The following is a 15,188-nucleotide window of genomic DNA, read 5'->3' as shown; positions in this document are numbered from 1 at the left end:
AAACATTGTGTTTTTGGAAAGCGGACACCCTAGAGAATAAAATAGTGGCAGTTCCAATGTTTTATTTACATATTACCACAAAGGTCTAGGAAATGCAAAACTTCAGTAAATATTAGACTAAAGTTAGTTCTGGGGTATACCACTTTTCTGGTAAAATATAAAAGACAAAGTTGCACTGAATAAATAGATACCCAACATGTCAAACCTTAAATTTGCGTGCGCCTCACCTGGGAAATGGCAACAAACTTCAGTATCATATATTTTCCTTTAGGCAAACCATTTAGCGTCATGGAGGAGGTTTGGTGCTTGAAATATTCTTACTTCACGTGTATGGGGATATGTAAAGTGTATTGCAATCTATTTCATGTGTAGGCGCCCTTGACGCATGCATTTTTATGTTTGTAAGTGCGTATATGTGGGGGGGGGGGGCAAAAATTTGGGGGGGGGGGGGGTATATGCTTGAGTGTAACTTTTTTTTTTTTTTTCCTACCATTTAAAACATGACTGATTTGTGTGTTAAAAAAAAAAAAACCCTCAGGCCCATATGACGTACGGACCTGGCAGCGAAAGGTTTAAAGTAATATTAGCTAGTGTGGAGTAGGGAATGGTTAGAGGTGCACCAAATGGGAAATTTTGGTACCGAAAATTACAGTTTTAAAAAAAATATACAGTATCTCACAAACGTGAGTACACCCTCACATTTTTGTAAATATTTTATTCTATCTTTTCATGTGACAACACTGAAGAAATGACACTTTGCTACAATGTAAAGTAGTGAGTGTACAGCTTGTATAACAGTGTAAATTTGCTGTCCCCTCAAAATAACTCAACACACAGCCATTAGTGTCTAAACCACTGGCAACAAAAGTGAGTACACCCCTAAGTGAAAATGTCCAAATTGGGTCCAATTAGCCATTTTCCCTCCCTGGTGTCATGTCACTCATTAGTATTACAAGGTCTCTGGTGTGAATGGGGAGCAGGTGTGTTAAATTTGGTGTTATCGCTCTCACTCTCTCATACTGGTCACTGGGAGTTCAACATGGCACCTCATGGCAAATAACTCTGAGGATCGGAAAAAAAGAATTGTTGCTCTACATAAAGATGGCCTAGGCTATAAGAAGTTGCCAAGACCCTGAAACTGAGCTGCAGCATAGTGGCAAAGACCATACAGAGGTTTAACAGGACAGGTTCCACTCAGAACAGGCCTCGCCATGGTTGACCAAAGAAGTTGACTGCATGTGCTCAGCGTCATATCCAGAGGTCGTCTTTGGGAAATAGACGTATGAGTGCTGCCAGCATTGCTGCAGAGGTTGAAGGGGTTGGGGGTCAGCCTGTCAGTGCTCAGACCATACACTGCATCAGATTGATCTGCATGGCTGTCATCCCAGAAGGAAGCCTCTTCTAAAGATGATACACAAGAAAGCCTGAAAATAGTTTGCTGAAGACAAGCAGACTAAGGACATGAATCACTGGAACCATGTCCTGTGGTCTGATGAGACCAAGATAAACTTATTTAGTTCAAATGGTGTCAAGCGTGTGTGGCGCAACCAGGTGAGGAGTACAAAGACAAGTGTGTCTTGCCTACAGTCAAGCATTGTGGTGGGAGTGTCATGGTCTGGGGCTGCATGAGTGCTGCCGGGACTGGGCACTGTACCCCAAACACACCTCCAAGATGACCACTGCCTTGCTAAAGAAGCTGAGGGTAAAGGTGATGGACTGGCCAAGCATGTCTCCAGACCTAAACCCTTTTGAGCATCTGTGGGGCATCCTCAAATGGAAGGTGGAGGAGCGCAAGGTCTCTAACATCCACCAGCTCTGTGATGTCGTCATGGAGGAGTGGAAGAGGACTCAAGTGGCAACCTGTGAAGCTCTGGTGAACTCCATGCCCAAGAGGGTTAAGGCAGTGCTGGAAAATAATGGTGGCCACACAAAATATTGACACTTTGGGCCCAATTTGGACATTTTCACTTAGGGGTGAACTCACTTTTGTTGCCAGCGGTTTAGACATTAATGGCTGTGTGTTGAGTTATTTTGAGGGGACAGCAAATTTACACTGTTATACAAGATGTACACTCACTACTTTACATTGTAGCAAAGTGTCATTTCTTCAATGTTGTCACATAAAAAGAAATATTTTACAAAAATGTGAGGGGTGTACATACTTTGTTAGATGCTGTATATAATTGTATTTGACTTTTTAACCACTTGCCACCCGCCATATAGCAGATTGACGGCGGCAAAGTGGTTTCAATATCCTGACTGGGCGTCATATGACGTCCTTAGGATATTGAGCCGCTGCACGCCCCCGGGGGCGTGCATTGCGGTGATCGTTGTTGCGGGGTGTCAGTCTGACACCCCGCAACACCGATCTTGGTAAAGAGTCTCTGATGGTGACTCTTTACCACGTGATCAGCCGTGTGCAATCACAGCTGATCACGATGTAAATAAGAAGAGCCGGTGATCGGCTTTTCTTCACTCGCGTCTGACAGACGCGAGTAGAGGAGAGTCGATCAGCTGCTCTCCTGACAGGGGGGGTCTGTGCTAATTGTTTATCAGCACAGCCCACCCATGTCCACCAGGGAAGCCATCCACACTGGACCACCAGGTATGCCCCGTAGACCCCCAGGGAAATACTAATGTGTGCCCAGGCAGCTAACAATCAGTGCCCACTCACAATGCCTACCAGTGCCCATCAGTGCCACCCATAAGAACCTATCTTTGCAGCCTATCAGTGCCGCCTATCAATGCAGATCAGTGCTGCATATCAGTGCCACATATCAGTGCCCGCTCATTGGTGCCGCCTTATCAGTGCCCATCAGTGAAAGAACTTATTTACAGAATTTAACAGAAACAAAAACCCTTTTTTTTTTTTTTTTTTTTTTTTTTTTTTTCAAAATTTTCGGTCTCTTTTTTTTTTATTTCACAAAAAATAAAAACCGCAGAGGTGATCAATACCACCAAAAGAAAGCTCTATTTGTGGGAACAAAATGATATAAATTTAGTTTGGGTACAGTGTAGCATGACCGCGCAATTGTCATTCAAATTGTGACAGCGCTGAAAGCTGAATTGGTCTGGGCAGGAAGGTGTATAAGTGCCCGGTATTGAGGTGGTTAATATCATGAATTTAAATTTAATATGAATTCCTTGTCAGCCATAATCTGCACCTTTTTTAGCGCAAGAAAAGCTCATGAAAAATGCATCTCTTTAAATTCTATGTATGTCTTCACACTGGTCTTCACACTGGTCTTCACACTGGTCTTCACACTGGTCTTCACACTGGTCTTCACACTGGTCTTCACACTGCTCCAAAGTTGAAGCGATTGTTGCATCAGTGTGACTAGGGCCTCAAGAAGTACAGCCAAGCAGTCCTTTCTGCACTCCTGGGACCCGTTTTCAGCAGACAGTGGGCTGAAGCCTGCTGTCAGTTGAGGTCCGAGTCGGTCCAGGCGCAGGCAAGATCTGGACTGGCACCCAACTCATGCTTTCAGTGAGCCTGAGCCGGCCACTCCCGTCCCCTCCCCTGCCCAGCGCTCCATCGAGAGAGAAGGGGGCAGAGCAGAGAGTCAGTGACTGACGGTCACCAGCCCTCTGCTCAGGGAGCTCTGAGAACCAAGCGAGCGGTGATGTTTGATCCCTCAGTTCTCAGTGTTAGAGGCGGCGGGGGACAGGTGCAGCATCTGCCTAGGTAAGTATGAATCTGCAAAGAAATCCCCATACATCTCTCTTAATGCATCCTATGCTTTAAGGTGAAAACCCTTCTGTGCTGCAGCAGACCCCCCCCCCCGTTTTTTCTTACCTGAGCCCAACCCAATCCAGCGATGTGCAAGAGCACAGTGGGCCTCGCCACTGTCTCTCTCCTCATTGGACAGTTTGATGGCAGCAGGAGTCATTGGCTCCCACTGCTGTCAGTCAAATCCTGTGACACGGGGCCGAGTCCTGCTGTCTTTGTCAATGGACGCAGCAGCAGGACTCAGGAGTGAACACGCACAGGTGCCCCTAGGGAAAGCGGCTTTCTGTGGCGGCACCTGGTGAAGAGGAGGGGCCTGGAGCGCCAGCGGGGGACTCCAGAAGAGGAGGATTGGGGCCGCTCTATGCAAAACCGTTACACAGAGCAGGTAAGTATGACATGTTTGTTCTTTTTATTTAAAAAAAAAAAAAATAGGAAGTTTTTATAACCACTTGAACCTCCAGTGAGATGCACTATAATGTAGCCCCTGTATCCATTAATACATCATTTTAATTGATTTTAGAAAAATACATCAGTGTAAGTCTCTGCATTTGGTGCATTTGTCAGCCTCTTGGAATGCTGTGCAAGGAGCATGCTGATAGGAGTGGACAGCAGAGTGCCAGAGAAATGAGAAATTAAATTATGTATTTACTTTAAATTCACAGGATGAGAGCAGGGAAAAGACTGCAAGTGTTAACTGCAAGCAGAAAAAAATCAGGTCTAATGCCCCGTATTTCATTTGTGTATTTCAATGTTTGTCTTGAGTTCAGCGTTAAAGTACATCTGCCTGTATGACAGGCTAAGCCGGTCCCAAATCCAGTTACTATGTAATGTACAAGCCTCATAAAATAAACAGAAACTTCCTCTGATGCATAGAAAAATATATAAAAATAGTTGCAGCATTGCAGTCAACTGTAGACTTCAGCACTATACTTCTATATAATGTTTGACAAGTGTACTCCTCATTTAAAGCAGAACTCTGGGCAGGAAAACTTTCTATGAAATTCCTCGATAGCCAAGAAAATATAAATGTACTTTCTGTGCACTAAATGACTTTATAAATCCAGATATTGCCTTGTAAAATAATGTTGACATCTTCACTGTGCTGTACATGGCCTGTACAGAAAGCAGAGCTGTGGGAGGGGCCCAGCAGGCTCCACCCACTACAGGCTGCCTGCAGAAAACTACAGGGGGGGCGGAGACCAGACCAGTCTCCCTGCACAAAGAGAGAGAGCAGCAGTGAGTGGTCTTTATTACACAGAGGGAAAGTCTCACGCTGGACTACTGTACAGGTCTGGAAGAAATACACAAAGCTCACCAAGGAAGAATACACATGATGAATATATTTAGATGAGATTTGCTGATCCCAGAGTTTAGCTTTAAATCCATGTTTAACTATTAGTGTTCTCTATTTTCTAGGTGCATTTGATGGAAGACCTGCAGATTACATGTTCATGCTCCTGTTTAATTGGATTTGTATTGTTGTATCCTTTAACAAAAATAAAACTCTGAATGGACCCCGGCTGTGTTTAGAAGAATTAGTTCACACAAACTTGGTTTCAGTTTTTGTAGAGATGTGCTTTCCTGTATCTGAAGAGATCTCTTGTAGACCCCAATGTTGGGGTTTCCTGCATTCTTCACCTATAGCTCTGGTGATGATCCCCGCTGGAGGTGGGAGGAGCTGGGAACCCGGATGCAGAGAGATAAGCCAAATGGCGATTGTGGTTTTTAATGATTGTTCTTGTTTTCAGTTTGCCAGACCTGACCCAGGATGAGATGTTGCTTGCCTTCAGTTCATAACTGCCCATGTATGCTTATAATTTTTGTATAGTTGTGACTGGTATATCAAATTATTTGACTGAAAAATATATGGCACTTTTACAAATGACAGTTGGCATTTATTTTCAATGGGGTTATTGATTGTCAGTTGTCTGTTCTTCGCCCACAGAGCGGTGAGGGCCATCTTTAATATTGATTGGACCCTGGGCAAACATTTATTGCCCCCCCCTTCATGGTAGTTAATCCCCGGTGGGTCAGTCTAATCCCCCGGTGGGTCAGTCTAATCCCCCCGGTGGGTCAGTCTAAATCCCCCCGGTGGGTCAGTCTAAATCCCCCCGGTGGGTCAGTTTAAATCCCCCCGGTGGGTCAGTCTAAATCCCCCCGGTGGGTCAGTCTAAATCCCCCCGGTGGGTCAGTCTAAATCCCCCCGGTGGGTCAGTCTAAATCCCCCCGGTGGGTCAGTCTAAATCCCCCCGGTGGGTCAGTCTAAATCCCCCCGGTGGGTCAGTCTAAATCCCCCCGGTGGGTCAGTCTAAATCCCCCCGGTGGGTCAGTCTAAATCCCCCCGGTGGGTCAGTCTAAATCCCCCCGGTGGGTCAGTCTAAATCCCCCCGGTGGGTCAGTCTAAATCCCCCCGGTGGGTCAGTCTAAATCCCCCCGGTGGGTCAGTCTAAATCCCCCCGGTGGGTCAGTCTAAATCCCCCCGGTGGGTCAGTCTAAATCCCCCCGGTGGGTCAGTCTAAATCCCCCCGGTGGGTCAGTCTAAATCCCCCCGGTGGGTCAGTCTAAATCCCCCCGGTGGGTCAGTCTAAATCCCCCCGGTGGGTCAGTCTAAATCCCCCCCGGTGGGTCAGTCTAAATCCCCCCCGGTGGGTCAGTCTAAATCCCCCCCGGTGGGTCAGTCTAAATCCCCCCCGGTGGGTCCGTCTATAGCAGTGGTAAAAAGTAGTCCCCACAAGGCTCTTGCCAGACCCAGCAACATACCAGCAGATCCCTCCAATCAGATGTCCACTCACTCTGGGTTGTCTGTGACAACTATGGTAGGCTGCACAGCAGGTCCATATCCTGGCAGCAGCTTTGTCCCTCCAGACTCGGGTCACGCTCTGTACTCTCTCAGATGGTGTCCCCAGCACGGTCCTCACATATTCTCTCTGGGTAGTCAACTTGAGCAGCAAACTTTCCCCGGGAAAATCTGGTTCTCTCTTCCTTACTGCTGCAAAGCTTGGGGGCTGTAGTTCATCCCCCATTATTTTCAGTGGGCAGCCTGTCTCTGCAGAATATGTGTCCCATGATGCTCCTCTCCTCCCTGCTGATTGGTCCATTCCTGTTTCTACTAGAGAGGAGGAAGAGACAGAGTGGGTGGCGAGCCCGCTGCCACTTCACAATGTCCTGCTCCAGTCCCCTCTCTCTATTTTATCAATCTCTTCACCCCCCCCTTCTCCAAACGTTGACAGAAGGGGGGGGGGGGGTCCACACACGCACAGTACGCTCTGTGTTTACATCCCGATGGTGGGACAAACAATGGGCGGTAAGCGGGGATTACACAGAGCCCGCTCTTGTGGTTAATTTCTGCACTGCTGACAGGAGGGGAGGGGGGTGAGCGGGGAGTTAAACGCTCATCTCTCACCTGGCACAGCACAGCTGACTGCATGCACAGTAAACTAATGGAGAGGGCAGGCAGATGAGGTGATTGGGAGAAGAGGATTGGTTGCCTTGCTGCACCAGGAAAACTGGCAACGCAGGTCAAGGGGCTGCTGCTTTGGGCCCAAAAACAGTGACTGGGCCCGGGGCAGCTGCACCTTTTGCCCCCACATAAGACGGCCCTGAGAGTGGTACAAATGTATCAAACGTCTTTCTTACTTGACATCCAATATATTGTGTTCATTGGCCCTTAAAAACATAAGCTTCATGTCTAAGTTATTTTTTTTTATTTTTTTCTTGAATGTGAGCTTCCCTTAACATTGTGACAGATAACGGGCGTGATAATGGACATGCAGGTAAGATCATTTAATAGGGACACTCTCCACCAGACAGCACACAGCAGGTTCTTGTTATCTAGTGCAGGTGCACATATCTTCTGCAGCTTCCAAACTCCCACCATTGTGCTTGAATCCTGGGAATCTTCCAGAATGTATTGAAGATTGCTGACTCCCTCCTGCCTCTCGCACATTGCTATTGGCCCTTCTCTACAATGGGTTGCTTTAATGGCCAAGAGAAATGCGCACAAGGCAGAATGTGGTAAACAAAGTTCAATGCTATCAAGAAATGCCTGTTTGGCTGTAGCCATTCACACACTGAGGCTGCACAGTTGCTTTTAACCCATTGCTACCCTTGGGTCCTTATCAAGGCAAAGTTCACCTTTATAACCAAAAATACACATTTTTGCAGGAACCCCTTTTTTTTTTTTTTTTTTTTTTTTTTTTTTTTTTTTTTTTGCAAAGTATTGCACCTGTGATAGGTGGGTGATAGGTTAGTGTCAGGCTCCTGCTGACTTTTCCTCCAGCTGTCTGTCCATTCGGAGGTACAGGCTCTCACTTGCAGAGCTGGAGGAAGTATCAATGGACTGTGAATGTGGTGATTACCGGGCTCGTGTTCCATTGGAAATTAGCAGCAGTGACAGACGGGAATTTGTAGTTCAATTTAAAGATCCCTGTGAATAAATGATGCATGTGTGGGTGGAGCCCAGCCGCGCCTATTTCAAAAGTAACCGCTGCTGTGGGGGAGAAAAACCCACACGCAGCCCTGCCCCCGCTCCCACATCACAGTACTTGATTGACAGCAGCGGGAGCAAATGACTCTGCTTCTGTCAGTCTGTCCAATGAGGAGGGAGACAGTGGCCTGGAGCCGCTGCTCTCGTGCATGTTGCTGGATCAGGTTTAGGTAAGGAAAGGAGGGGGCTGCAGCACAGGTTTTTCACCTTAATACAAAGAATGCATTAAAATAAAAACCATAAGGATTTTGAACCACTTTAATATTGACAACCATTGCAGATTGCAACTGAAGTGCATTTTGAATATGGTGTGGGAAATGCACGCAGAACGCGGGTTTCCCTCACTGCGTTCTGGTGGAAACCAACCCTAAGAAGATCTGAGTGCCAGGAGGGGGGCGGGCTTTCCAACAAGATTACCACTCTGATTGGCGGTCACAAGATGGGAGCGAAGCATGGTGCATGGCACCTGCGTAGTCTCACGGGGAGTTCTCCTATAGTAAACTCCTCTTAGATGAAATAAAACAGCTCGTAAGAACCACTGTTATTGGGCTAAATAGCCCGGGGAACAATGTCCCAACGTTTCACCTCTGGTGAGACGAATATGTCTGTCTAGCGTGTGATGTTGAATCACTGGATAAATGCCTAGGCATTGGGACATTGTTCCCTGGGCTATTTAGCCCAATAACAGTGGTTCTTACGAGCTGTTTTGTTTCATCTAAGAGGAGTTTACTATAGGAGCACTCCCCGTGAGACTATGCAGGTGCCATGCACCCAGAGAACGCACTAAATATTCACAATTCCCACTGATGGCGAGGTGTGCATTGTTAATATATACTGACCGGTCCCTTATGCGTGTTTCTGATATTGAATCACCATACTAGAATTTATTTTGAATATTAAACTCTCTGAACCCCTGGCCCCTGAGGAAGGTATTCGAACATCTTATACCGGAAACGCGCCGGGCATTTGGGCATTCATATTGCATGTGATTTTATATAACACAGTTGGTTTGTTTTATGTAGCACATGTTGTGCACCCTTTCAATATGTGGTCTTTTGTATTTTAATCTATTACATTAACGAATCATTTTTATACAATTTTTGAGTTGGTGGTCCATTTAAAGTCCCAATTAGGGGGCATTTATTTCTATTTCTCTGATGGCAGGTGTACTTTAAAGCACAGGCTGCCATTTCAGTGACACACTGGGGGTTATTTACTAAAGGCAAATGCAAAGTGCGCTTGAAAGTGCACTTGGAAGTGCAGTCGCTGTAGATCCGAGGGAGACATGCAAGGAAAATAAAAAACAGCATTTTAGCTTGCACATGATTGGATGATAAAATCAGCAGAGCTTCCCCTCATTTCAGATCTACCCCTTAGATTTAGAGTGACTGCACTTCCAAGTGCACTTTGCACTTGTAGTGCAAAGTGGATTTGCCTTTTGTAAATAACCCCCATAGTGTTGCATCGGAGATCTGAGACCCAGACGGTTCACTTTCATCCAGTCTGGTGTTTGATGCGTTGTCCCTGCAGTTGCTTACTGCCCCTTCTGCCTCCGGGAACCACTCCGATCTGAACAGAGCCTAGAACCACTCACACCACACTCTGCCTATTCACTGTCTAGTCCTCAAGGTAAGGCCATCTGATGGATGTCTGTGTAATAATGGATTTCTGTCTGCCTTCCAGCTGTTGATGATCCCTCTGATCATGTCCGTTCTGTACGTGTGGTCACAGCTGAACAGAGACATGATCGTGTCCTTCTGGTTTGGGACAAGATTTAAGGTACGTGAGCCCAGTAATGTACATAACATACAAAGCTGTAGACTGTCTCTCTAGCGGCATCTGTATATCGCACACATTCTCTTGGCTTGCTGCCCACAAAACGGTTACAAGACCAACACACTAGAGCTGCATGATTAATCGTTAAAGAATCGATTGCGATTCTACCCCATCACGATCTTTAAATAGCGTTTCCTCAAATCAGTGCAGAGAGTTCCCTGCTCACTGCTGACAGGCAGCCTGTCAAGTTTGTCACAACATCTTAAGCTGAGATGAAGAGAAACGTAACTTTTAGATCAAAGGGATGAACTTCGGTCTGTAAATGAGGTCAGTTTAACCACTTAAAAACGAAACCTTTTTCTGACACTTGTTGCTTACAAATTAAAATCAGTATTTTCCCATATCGTCTTTCAGGACAGCCACCTATGAGAGACCTTGGCTCCTCCCTTAGGAAACACCGCCCAGCCTAGATTTAAAAGGCATGCTTCCCCGCCAGCTCCTCAGTTTTGGTGTTTCCTTAGGCAGGAGACACTGCAAGGAGCCATGGCTAAAGACTGCCAGGGAGGCTGAAGCCTGTGTGTCTGGGAAGGAGACAGGTCTCTGGGGACTAGTGGTGCTATGTGGGGCCGAAAACAACCGATTAATCGACTAGTAACATAATGGGGTTATAAAAACTAAAATGAGTCCTTTAGAGTACAAAAAGAGCAAATCGCTACTGTGAATATTACTTTCACCGTTGCACAGTAAAAAAATGAACCCCTTACAGTAGCGATTTGTTCTTTTTGTACTATAAAGGGCTATTTCCCCCCCCCCCCCCCCCCCCCCATTATGTTACTAAACATCTTGGGCCTAGTTTACACCTATATGTTTTTTGGGGCTTTTCGTAGAAACGCACTACAATTCACCGTTCACATCTATGCTCTTTTAGCTGCTGCGTATTTGGAAAGGGTCAAGAACTTTTTAACAACAATTTGGTCAAAAAAAGGCATAAAATGCAAAAGCGCAAATCACAGCAACATAACATGCGCAAAAAATCAAGACGCACAGCAAAAAGCACTGCAGAAACACATCAAAAGCAAACTGCATAGGTGTGTACCGAGTCTTATTCTGGCCACCCGGATCAATTTTCAGTCGAATATTCAGACGAAAAATCTTTGTGCAATCTTTGAATGAAAGAATTGTTTAAAATGTTCACTTGTTTTTAACATTCTGTTTTAAAACGAATGTAATTTCTGAACGAAAACCACATACACTATCTGAAAATTCCTTTGACCAAAAAGTTTTCTATTTCTAACTTTTCCCGTCCACTGTGGTTGAAAAAGACCGTCGATTTGACCCCCACTAACCATTAGAAAATCGAACAAACATTCTTAAAATGACTTTTTTTTTTTTTTTTTTTTTTTTTTTTGAAGGAAGACATTGTTTTTGTATGGCCAGCATATAATACAATTCTGTTTGAAAATCTGCAAAACAGTAATTTTCTTTAAAAAAAAAAAATTGATTTGAGTCTGATATTTACTAGATTCAACCTCTAATAGTTTATCCCCTCTAATGGTGTATATACAGTATATATCTCTTCTGTCCGTTTATTCTCAGAGTGGATTAAAGATTTTACTCCCTTACCATATAGTTGGTTATTTATATTTACCACTGCATATAGATATTTAAGAATAAATTGCCTTTTTTTAAACTTTACATATTAACGAAATTATATACCACACTTTTTCTTTTAAGGTTTTTAACGGATTCATTGAAACAATAATCGGCCAACTAATCGATTATGAAAATAATCAATAGTTGCAGCCCTAGTGCTAAGCTTGGAGAGAGAGGTCACCTGGCAGCCACACTGTTTTTCTGTTGCCACCCCAGCTCTCCGAAAGTTGTGTCGCTGGATGCTCCGGGGGCCCGCTTTGAGGTTCAGTGGACACTCGAGGCGCTGTTGGGGGAGGAGACTGGTGGGGCAGATCCCAGGGCTCGGACTGCCTCACAGAAAGGGGGCGGGTGGTAGATCCCATAGCCCCAGACTTTGCCTCACCAGCGGTAGTAGGCTCCCCCCTTCCTGCCGGTGGACCGGAGGTCTCTGTGTAATGGCTTTTGTACAGAGCAGCCCTGAACCTCTTCCTGGGACCCCGCCAGCACTTTTGGCTCCCCCCCCCCCCCCCCCTTACTATGGGGAGACTCGTACATGCTCACTTCTGAGCCTCGCTTTCTATGGAATTTAGTTAGATGGATCAAAAGATCCCCTCTAGCTAATAACAATAGACTCCCCCAGCAAAAATGGACCCCACTCCAGCACCAGTAGGTCTCTGCCCCGCCCATATCACTGGCTGTGATTGACAGCAGCAGGAGCCAAAGGCTGCTGCTGATATGTTGTGTGAGCCAATGAGGAGGGAGAGAGCAGCTGGTAAGTATTGGGGGGCTGGGGGTTGGGGGAGCTGCATACTAAAGGTTTTTTTACCTTTTATGCATAGAATGCATGAAGGTAAACGAGTCTTTAGAATCCTTTTCAAAGATAACGAAGCTGCATACTCGGTGATGAAATAAGTTGCTGAAAGTTCTTTAAAAAAAACCCTGGGTTTAAGATCACTTTAATTGTAATTTGCAGTCTTTTTGTACATTGTTGGACCTGCAGAGGTCTTTCCATCTTTTTCTAACCATGACACATAAGTACTAGATTCTGTTCAATACAGGAGGGGACTTGGTAATAATGAGTCTGTATTGGCAATAAAGAGGACCTGAACTGAGAAAGTTGTGCCCAAAAAGGCAGGCAGAGGGCAAAGAATTAGTTACCAGTATTGCCTCTGATCTTTTCACCATTACTGACTTATTGTACCTTTTTTCTGCACTTCCTATGTGGAGGCAACCATCTTGGCAGAGAAGCAGGGCTTTGCGCCTCCGTGTCAGAGCTGCTTGTTGATAACTGGTGATATGATAACTGGTGGAGTAAAGGAGCAGTGAAGGAAACGGAAGCAGCGAGATCCTTGCAGTGCAGGTCCTCGGGTATAGATGTCTCTCCAGAAAGGAGAACAGTGAGCAGCTTTAGCGACATCACCAAATGACCCTCCATATTTCATAGAACTAGCAATCAGAGGCAGCAGTGCCTTAGATGATCTCACACTGCAGCTATACAGCTATAAGGCTCAATGCACAGAAAGTGTACTAGTATCTACTGGTAGACAAGATAGTGTGGTGTGTGTTGTGTGGTTTTTTTTTTTTTTAGGATACTGCTTAGGGGCAGTTTAACTTTTTAGGTTTTCTATATAAAATATCAAATTTTCATTTTTTAAATCCAGGTCCTGTTTAAACATCCAGTTGTGTGCTGTAGACGTTCAACTCTTCTGAGACCTCCCTACACATTGAATGTTTGAAGCAAACACAGTTTGCTTTACTTTTAGTAAATTGCATACAATTCCTATTTCATTCAGCCCTACAGGCAGTGGCTGCACTTGGGGCAGTTTTCAATATTTTTTCACCTGAGTATTGTATTGGGCTTTTGTTAGGTTTGGGTTATGTATGGTCCTCCTGTTGGAATGTTAGGTTATCATCCAGCACTGATAAACACATTTTCATATGTTGCCGTATAATGCTGATTACCTGTGGGTGTGACGCAGTACTAACCTGATTTTTATTTTTTTTTTCTCATGCTGCAACAGGCCTGCTATCTCCCGTGGGTCATTCTTGGATTTAACTATATTATCGGTGGATCGTAAGTATTTAATTCCCTGCAGGTCATTGACATACATTGCAAGGATCCTAGCACAGCATTATTTTATTTATTTATTTTTTTCAGATCCATACCTGTCCCTTATTTGTCCTGTGAACCCCTCGTGCCCCCCCATACATATTCCTGCATTCTCAGACTTTGTGCAGCAAGCCAGTTACAGTAGCAGGAAATCTGCCTATAGCCCAAGGATTGTTTCACCTGGGTTTTTCTGCATTGTTATTGCTACAGAAACATGGGGTGGATTTACTAAAGGCAAATAGACTGTGCAGTTTGCAAGTGCAGTTGCACTAATTTTCTCCACATTAGTGAATGTTGTGAAGCTCTGCTGTCAGTCATCTGCAAGAAATTTTTTATTTTTTTTTTCTTTGCACCTGATTGGGTGTTCTTTACAAAGTGATGCTTCACCACCTTCACTAAGCTCTGGGGAAAATTAGTGCAACAGCCCTTGCAAAGTGCACAGTCTGTTTGCCTTTAATAAATCAAACCCTATGTTTTCTATGTGCCTCATTCATATACCGCATTGCTGCTGTGATGTGTGGTGATCTGCAGTAAAATGTCTTGTATTTTTCCACCGTGCGCTGGATTGTACCGCGTTTTGCTGCACAGCAGCGCCATACATGAAGGGTCACTATGTGACTCTTTAAATAAAGTTAAAGCACTTCTTCAGTCCCCTATGTGGAAAAAACAGCCAATCACCTGTTCAGGGATCCAGCGCCGTGCTCTCCCGACCAGTTTTTTTCAGCGCTCTTCGGTGCTGGCGCCGGCATCATAACTGTGCAGCTGACTGTGACTGCTTGAGGCTTTACAGCTGCTTGCGCATGCACGAGCCACGCTGCCCCTTGTGAATGGCCTCCGAGTCTCTTGGGCCTGTGACGCGTCTCAAGAGGCTGCAGGGAGAGGAGGGGGAGGCAAACTTTGTCTCCAACCGCCTAGCTGACCAAGGTATTGAATTTGATCTACTTTTTTGGTCTATTGAATTAGTGACAATTTAATTGCTTTTGAAGAGAAAGTGTTTAAGCTGGTCATACATTATGACTTTTTTTTTTTTAATTGAAAATGTTTGTTTGACCTCCCCTTATATGGTTTTAGTAAATCTGAAGGAAAATGGTATAATGTATGGCCAGCCTCAGATGTTCAATTAATTAGTTCTCCTCTAGAGCAATTTTATTTATTTTTTGCAAAATTACTTAAAGCCCCTGAATATTATATATATTTTTTGAAAGCAGAGGCCTTGTAGAATAAAAAAAACATTTTTTTTCAAATTTTTCAAATTCAGTAATAAACGGAAATTTATTTTATTACCGAAACACAATTTACTCCCCTTATCTTTTATTATGGACAAAAAAAAAAAAGGTAGTGTAGAGTAAATATATACCAAATGCGTCAAGCCTCAAAACTGCGAGCACCCACAAAATGGCAACAAATGATTGTGTCTAAAATAATGAGTAGACTCTTAAAATGCCTTTTACAGC

The 15,188-nt window shown here is 44.7% G+C and overlaps 1 protein-coding gene across 2 annotated transcripts in view; it reads left to right on the top strand.

The window, feature by feature from the left end:
* DERL1 (derlin 1) overlaps window positions 1–15,188 on the top strand; it is a 63,316-nt gene that overhangs the window by 20,859 nt on the left and 27,269 nt on the right. For both annotated transcript variants that reach the window (XM_073632195.1, XM_073632196.1), the window contains exons 3-6: window positions 5,147–5,211; window positions 7,477–7,503; window positions 9,900–9,995; window positions 13,646–13,698. In XM_073632195.1, the coding sequence (XP_073488296.1) occupies window positions 5,147–5,211; window positions 7,477–7,503; window positions 9,900–9,995; window positions 13,646–13,698 (241 nt within the window). The remainder of the gene's footprint in view (window positions 1–5,146; window positions 5,212–7,476; window positions 7,504–9,899; window positions 9,996–13,645; window positions 13,699–15,188) is intronic.

The sequence above is a fragment of the Aquarana catesbeiana genome, linkage group LG05, assembly GCF_042186555.1.
Source record: "Aquarana catesbeiana isolate 2022-GZ linkage group LG05, ASM4218655v1, whole genome shotgun sequence".
Classification (NCBI taxonomy): Eukaryota; Metazoa; Chordata; class Amphibia; order Anura; family Ranidae; genus Aquarana; species Aquarana catesbeiana.
Note: the sequence above shows the minus strand (reverse complement) of the source record. Positions and strands in the feature narration are given on the sequence as shown.